The 7,648-nt window shown below is 58.5% G+C and overlaps 1 protein-coding gene across 1 annotated transcript; it reads right to left on the reverse strand.

Moving 5' to 3' along the window:
- Positions 1-1,033: 1,033 nt before the first annotated feature.
- Positions 1,034-4,467, reverse strand: DMRTA2 (DMRT like family A2). Its single transcript, XM_045799455.2, has 2 exons — positions 3,897-4,467; positions 1,034-2,621 (listed from the first exon to the last, which is right to left on the reverse strand). The coding sequence occupies exons 1-2, from the start codon at positions 4,450-4,452 to the stop codon at positions 1,570-1,572; spliced, it is 1,608 nt and encodes a 535-aa protein (XP_045655411.1). The 5' UTR covers positions 4,453-4,467; the 3' UTR covers positions 1,034-1,569.
- Positions 4,468-7,648: the final 3,181 nt, after the last annotated feature.

Raw genomic sequence — 7,648 nt, forward strand, 5'->3', positions numbered from 1 at the left:
CTTCGTGGGAGAACGGTCGCAGCCCGCCTTCCCCAGCCACCGCCTCTGTCTCCTGGGTTCCAAACCTCTTCGCGAAGGGAAGCGCGCATTGTGCGACCCCGGCTGTGTCCAAATCTGAGGCCCGGGGAGAACCGGATTCCGTAAGAGGCTCTGCCCGAGATCCAGGGATTCTAAGCACTGGCAAGGCGACCCGCCGCGCCCGCGCGCCCAAAACAGGAATGGGAAGGACGCGGGGTCCCGGATACGTAGGGGGCACCGCTACTCGCGGGGTTCTGAGCCGCGAGCCACTCCCATCGGCGGGGTCTTTTCCCGCACCACGAAAGTCTTCCGGCTCCGCACCGCCGAGGGTCGGACACCGGCCGGACTGAAGTCTAGCTGGCACCGCGGGCCCGAACGGGAAATCAAGACCTTTTCAAGCCGGCCGCCCGAGGAGCGGGACGGGATTCGGTGCTGTTTTCTTAGAAAATAACATTTATTTCTAGCTCATGTCTATGCAAAGGAAAGCACAAAGTGAGCCATTCTCTGCAGCAGCGTTTCCCGCTGCCGTCCCTTCGGGCCGGGCGTTTGGCGAGTCCCGGGAGGCGGGGTTGGGCTCTCGGGCGGGCGGTTCCGGCTCAGTCACTCGTCGCTCTGTTCCTGCTTCAGTGCGCACCTTGACCGCACGTAGGGAGAGACCGGCCGCAGGCAAGAGGGGCGGGTGGGCAGGATTTGTCCCGAGTTGACAATATATTTAATCTATAAAACCTGATAAGTACAATGCGCGCATAGTCTACTTTTTTCCATTTTGTCCTTTTTTTTGCTTGTTTTTGAATATTTTTCACGTTAATACCGAGGTCACCTACAGATTACAATTAATAACTTAGAATTCCATTTTATAACATTATACACTGGCTTGTATATATATATATGTATAGATTATATATAGATTTATACATATATAAAAACTCACACTGCACCAAGGAAACCCATGCTTATTGGCATAAGCAACAAAGAGAGCGACAAATACCGCAACGAGGAAAGTGCACCTTAGAACTTGTTTCCTTTTTTTTTTTTTACAATTGATATCGATATATATGTGTGTGTCCCAAAGACTCGACTCAGTGCCAAGAGATTTATACATCCTAAATTTATATTTGTTAGAGCGAATATTTTTTTAAAAAATTTAATAAGGAGAGGGAGACACAGAAGACAGACTCTTGGACTATCCTGCCATCCACTGAAGAGCGGGCGGGTGGATGAGCACAGCAAAAGGAGAGGCAGGAGCGTGTGCGGCGGCCGCAGCCTCTGAATTCACAATTCCCGGCCTTTTGAAGGGCTGGAGGAGCCTTGAGGAGGTGGTTGGAGGATGAAGATCAGGACCACGTACCCCCTCTGAGAACATCTGCATCTGTATTGCTCCCCCTTTGCTTAGCTCTCACCCACCTTCCAAAACAAAACCGAAAATCACCTTTGAGCGAGAGGACCCCAGCCGGGGCGCAGATAGCGCACCGGGTGAAGAGGGACCGGCGGCCCGCTGGATCAAGGCTGGGGTCCCCGTTTGGGGGCGGCCCGGCTGCCGGGCCCCTGGCCCTACTGCTTTTCAGGGGCACCATTGACCATAGGCCCGTACAGGCCGCCGCCGTAGGTGGGCTCCTTGTGCACCGCAGCGGCGGCGGCCGAGCGGTCGCGCATGAGGTCGCTGAAGGCGTAGTCCATGGGCGGGCGGAAGCCGAGTGTGGGTACCAGGCCCGCGGTCGAGTAGGGAGCCATGAAGGCCAGGCCACGGCTGTGCGCCGCTGCGGCCGAATAGGCCAGGCGCAGGGGGCTGAGGCCGAGCGGCGCGCCCAGCGGGTAGGCGCCGGCGTCGGCGCCGAAGTGACTGGCGTTGGGCTGCAGTGGTGAGAATGCCGAGCGGCTGCTCAGCGAGCCCAGCGCCCCGGGCGCCATGGCGCCGGCCAACAAAGGTCTGTGGTGCGGAGGAGCGGCGGGGCCGGCCTGCAGCGGCGCGGGCAGCCCAGGCCCCCCGGCAGCGGCGGCGTCGACGCGGCCCGGCCACGCGTCGTCCGCTGCTGCTACGGCACCCACTGCGGCCTTATCAGGGGGCACCGCGGGACCGAGGCCGGCCGCCAAGCCCCCGCGGTGGTGGTTCAGCACCTGCTCGATGGCCTGCACCACGTCGCCGCCGCAACCCTGCAACACCAGCTCCAGGACGCCTCGCCGGTGGCCCGGGAAGACGCGCGTCAGGATGTCAAGCGGCGTCCGCTGCCGTGGACCCGGAACCCCGCCCAGCCCTGGAGCGGGAGCGGCCTCTGCCTCTTCTTTGTCGGCCTCGGAACCGGATTCGGAGCCCAAAGGGCTGGCGGAGCCCGGGCTGTCCTCCTCACCACCGCCTCCCGGGCCTGCACTGCCCGGGCAGCTCCCACCTGCCTCCTTGGAGGCCCGGGCCAGGGGCGACCCCGAGAAGGACTCGCCGTCGCCGTTCTCCGAGCCCGAGCCCGGCCGCACCTCCGGAGAAGATGTCCCAGGACCCGAGTCCGCGCCGTCGGGTGATAAGGGCTTCCCCGGTGGCGGCTGCGGGCTGCCGGGGCGGCCGGTCTGAAGCAGCGTCTTGGGAAACAGGTCAAACTTCTGTAACTTGGCCTCTAGGAAGGGAGAAAAGGGGATATGAGGAGTGATTAGGGGCGGAGGGGTTACAGCACCAGCCCTTTGGACCCCAGTTTCCTCTCTCTCTGAACCCAACGACCCTCATTCACTGGGCTCCAGCGCCCCCTCCTTTTTTCTCCAGCATTCCTTACTCTCTGAGCCCCTAAAGTTCCGTCTCACATCCCCTACCCCCCAGGGCGCACTCTTTCTGTACCCAGAACCCTGTAAATTCAATGTCCAGTTCCCCCCTTCCACATCTGTGCCCCAACACTTCTGCTCTTATTCCCCTTCCTAGCCGTGCCCTGACCCAGAGTTCAAGCAGGAGACAATACAACTTCCACCTACACCACCTACTGTATAGAGGACCCATTCCACATCCATCACTCCAAGAGCAAACCGCGCCCTGGGCACCCTCTGGCCCTGGGCAACATAGCTTGTTAGGGAAGGCACCTTGGGTATCTAAGAGATCCCAAGCCTTTCTGCAGGCAAAAATAGAGCCCCTATTTCTAATCCACCCTTTCCGAAACTAAAACATAAGGAGTTCTTCATTCCCAAGATGAGGGCTGAGAGGGCCCCCAATGGCCCCAGACTTAATTTCTTCCCTCCCTAGAAAAAGGCGAGAAATTCTTGAAGAAGAGGGTGGGGCCAGACAAGGAGTAAGAGGGTTAGAAGAGTGGGGATCAAGGGAAGCGAGAGAGCACCTACTCTTGAGAAAACGGGGATGAGTGGGGAAAGAAGCTAGAAAGAAGGAGCAGGCGCAGCATGCGGTTGTCCGGGGAGCACTGGGAACTTGAGAAAAGGAATCACACGGGGAAAAGGGAAGAGGTGTCTCTGATACCTAGAGAAACCGGGGCGGGGCGGGGGAGGAGGACTGGGAGAGGGCCGGGTTTCTGAAGAGAGTTGGGATGGAGCAGAAGGAACCACGGCAAGTGGAGAAGAGCAGAACCAAGCTTAAAGGTTCCATGCTGGGGAGACCGAGCCAAGTGAGCAGGGAAGGTGGGACCTGGCCGCGTTTGGGTAGAGGAGATAAGATTACAGCGTCTACATCTGGGCCCGCGGTGAAAGAAAGGAGTAGAGGGCAAATTCTTCAGAAAGGGGAGAAAGAATTTCTGTGTTTGTGCCCCAAATCAGGGCCTGGGTGCGCAGTGAACGCTTAGCAGTCGGGCGTTTGGAAAAGGGGATTACACTCTTTCAGTACTAAGACCAGTCCCTGGGCCGCGCGCCCCCAGGCCCGGTCCCTGCTCCCTTTCGTCCCAGCCAGGCCGCGCGCTCACCTGAGCTCCCCGCGCCCGCTGCGCCGCCTCCGGTCCCCGCGGGCGCTCCCGCTCCCGGCCCCCCGCCGTCGGCGGCGCACACTGAGCCGAAGACCTCGTAGGCAGGTCGCGGCGGAATAATGCCGTTGGCTGCGGCGAGCGCCAGGCCCTCGGCGGTGCCGTAGAGCAGCTGTAGCTCGCGCGCCTCGTTCTCCTCCTGCGCCTGTTGCCTGCGCAGCGCCACTTGCGCCGCCATGACGCGCTGGCGCTCGGCGATGAGCGTGCACTTGGCGCACAGGCAGTCCTTCCAGCGGCAGTAGCGTTTGTGGCCCTTGAGCGCCGACACCACGCCGTGGTTGCGGCAGCGCGCGCACTTGGGGGTCCGCGGGTACTTCTCCGCCGCCCGCAACAACAGCGGCGGCGCTCTTAGCAAGCCGCCCGCCACGCTCACCGGTAGCGACGCGGCCGCTGCCGCCGCCGCTGCCACCGACGCCACCGACGCCACGGGCGGCCCTGTCGCTGTTGCCGCCGCCGTCGCTGCGCCGGGCACGCTAGGCAGCTCGGAGCGCAGCTCCATGGCAGGACCTGGCGTAGAAGACCGTGGGAAGAAGGACGAGACTTGCCGTGAGCAGCGCACGTGTGCTGAGCTACAGCGTACCCTTGAGGAGATCAGGCTTAGGGAGGGAAATTTTCGGTCGCGGAAGTTTGGCTAGTGGTTGCCAAATTGCTGGAAGGAGGTACCTTCGGATCCCCCTTGTAAAGCCGAGCTCCCCCACCCTATTCCCACCAGAGCTCCTCTTCTTATATCTGATTTATGCACTGGGTGGGTCTAAGATTTCGTTTGAATCAGTGGTTCCGCTGGAAAAAAAAAATAAAAAGACATATAAAGTTTGGAAAAGTCACTAGTTCAGGTGGATATAACGAGGGTTTGAAAAGGAAAATATTATCTCCCCAAAGCTTAGCTTAATTGGGGTGAGACGGGTAGAGAGAAATGTTTGTTTGTTGGGACTTGGATTAGAGAGAAAATTTTGACCCAGCAGCCAGACTAGATACCAAGAGCAAAACAAAACAAATTCGAGGCGAAATGCTCAGTTTTGTGGAAAGGCGAAAAGGAGGGAGCTATCAATGCACACAAGGCATCGAGTTCAGCTGGCTGGGTCTGAAGTTTTTATGCTGGTGGGAGCAGGAGAGTTAGAAAAATCAGAAACAGAAAGAACAGCTCTGGGAAACACAGTGAAGGCTAGATAACAAAACAAACATCTCAGGAGCAAAGTTAGGCGTGGGGCCCCAAGGACCCGTGGAAATGTGGGGGGTACAAGTTTCATGGTGCGGGGCCTCCAGAGAGTGGGAGAGAAAAATGAGTGTGACGAGTTTAGTAGGCCTGGGGAGAGTTAAAAAGAAAATTGAGCTGAAGAAACTTTGTTGGGGTAGGCAAACACATCCAGAAGTTTAGCTTGAGGGGTGAGGAAAACACAAAAAACAGCTGATACGGATGTCTGGGTCCCAGGGTACATGTAGGGGAGAAAGGTGTGCATGAGAAAAACAAAACAAAACAAAACAAAAAAACAAAAAACCAGCAGGCAAAGGTTGTGAGTGGGGGTTGGAGTAAAACCTGTGGCACGATTTTTAGCGTTGTGCTCTGGAAGAGTAGTCGGGAAGGAAAAAGTATCTTGCGAAAAGTTAGGTATTACAGGAGGGAGATCCTTTCCCTGACCGTGTCACATTGCTGTCTCTTCCCCTCCGGGTTTAGGGACAGAATCGTCAGACACGCCCTCTCCTCGTGGGATCCCCGCGGGACCCTACTTGGGTGCAGATTCTCGAGTTCTGGTCTCGGAATTGGGTTCCTGGGACTTGGATGGCCCAGGAGACAGCACCGAGGCCGGGGAGTCGCCTCTGGAACTGGCTATGGAGTCTCACCTGCGCTGCGGCCCCAGAAGGCCCAAGCAGGCCCAGCCCCGAGCTTCTGCCCCGGTTTCCTCTGGGTCTCCGTGTCCCCGCCAGAGCCCGGGACCGAGTCCTGATGTCTCCGCCCCGGTATCCCAGATCCCTTCCCTATTTGAGCTGCCTCTTCCCTCAGGACCCGGGGGCCGCAAGGTCCCTAAGGCCGACGTGGCGCGGGCCTCGTCCACAGGGCCCGCAGGCCAGGCCGCCTCCCCTGCCCTCCCTGCGTCCCTCGACTACCTGTCGTGGGCTCGGGATCCTCCTCCTCCGCCGCGCTTCGCGCACCTCCCAGCTCCGCTTGCGTTGCTGGCGCTCTTGGCCTCTTCCCCCTGCCCCCTGGTCCCTTATCTGACCACGTCACCCTCCTTCAGTCACCATGTCCGAACTTCCGGACCCCCTCAGAACGCTGCGCAGTGCAACCCTTCCGTCGGAAATCCGAGCCAGGGGACCGGTTAGGGACCGGCTGGCTAGAGTCCGCGACCCGGCCCTCGCCGCGCGGCGTCCCCTCGCGGAGCGCGTGGGACGCTGCGCACAGCCGCGCCCCAGTTGCCCGGCGCTGCCAGACTCTCAATGAGCCGCTCGCCCGCTCTATTGTTGCTCCTTAGGGCTCCATTAGACAGAATTGGACAACAATGTGGCGCCTGCCATTGGCCAGGGGAGGCAGACAGCGCTCTGATTGGCCGGGCCCGCGCCCGGGGAGCCCCGCATTCTACAGTGTCCGAAAGATTCGAAACTCCAAAAGCTCCACTGAGTGCCTCCGGGAGGGGAGGGGCGCGCCAGGGAAGGAGTGGAGAAAAGTAGGCTAGGAGGAGCGTTGAAAATATCGTGACAAGTAGTTTCCGTGCGCCCGAGAGCGTGTGAATTGCGCCTAATTACCGTGTCCGGTGCGCCTCTACGTAGCCGTGTGTAACCCCTCGGCTTCTGGGACGCGGGCTTGGCTGCGCAGCTCTCACTGGCCGGGGGCGCTTGGCAAGGCCGAGTTTCCCAAGTGGCCCTGGTGGCTGGGGGCGGGATAGGGGCAGGTGACAATTCAATTACCGCGGTCAGGGTGGGGGTGGAACGGGGAGTCGGGGGTGGGGAAGGAAGAGGGCATATGGCATAAATGCCAAGAGGATTTTTCCGTCCTCTTTCCGGCTCTGTTACGGTGTGCTCCCAAGTCCGATGCGTTTCGGGTAGTTTTGTTTTTTCCTGCTGCCGCCTTTAAAACACAGGTCGTTCATTTTAAAATTCCTGATATGATAGGCATCAAGAAGGGTAAGTGTGATTTAAGAGGATTTTTGTTTGTGAAGAGGAGCCAGGAGAGAATTGAGATTTCGCTTCCTGTCGAAGCCCTCCGGGTCCCTTGCGCTCCGCATCTTTCCTCTCCCCGCCCCCTAATTCTATCCCTTTGCCCCCTCTTGCTCTTTCCTCTCCTCACTTCTGCAGCACCTCGTTTTCTTTTACGTGGTGGTGGGATTCTTTTTATCAGTGTTATTTCGAATTAACAAAAAGTTTAATTTTTTTTAAACGAAAGTAAAACGTGGCCTCTCTGTCTCCCCAGATGCACTTGCACGCAGGACGCGCATCCGTCTGTCGGTCCTTCCGGGCCTGAGACAAGGTCGCCACGGACCCCCAGGAGTAGTTTTAACTTTCACCTTCCTCTCCCCTACTGACGTCACGGCCCCGAGGAGCAGTTCGATCTGCAGAGGAGGTAACAGGTTTTGGATTTTGTTTCCCTTTTGGATGGCAACATCGGAATTAACGCTGCAGTCCTCGGGCAAGTCGCCTTGGGTTTCTCTGTGATTCTCTGTGCCCTGTCTTTTCCTCATTCCAACGTGCCCGTACTCTCATTT

The sequence above is a fragment of the Ursus americanus genome, chromosome 12, assembly GCF_024610735.1.
Source record: "Ursus americanus isolate L20-20 chromosome 12, mUrsAme1.1.p, whole genome shotgun sequence".
NCBI classification, from domain to species: domain Eukaryota; kingdom Metazoa; phylum Chordata; class Mammalia; order Carnivora; family Ursidae; genus Ursus; species Ursus americanus.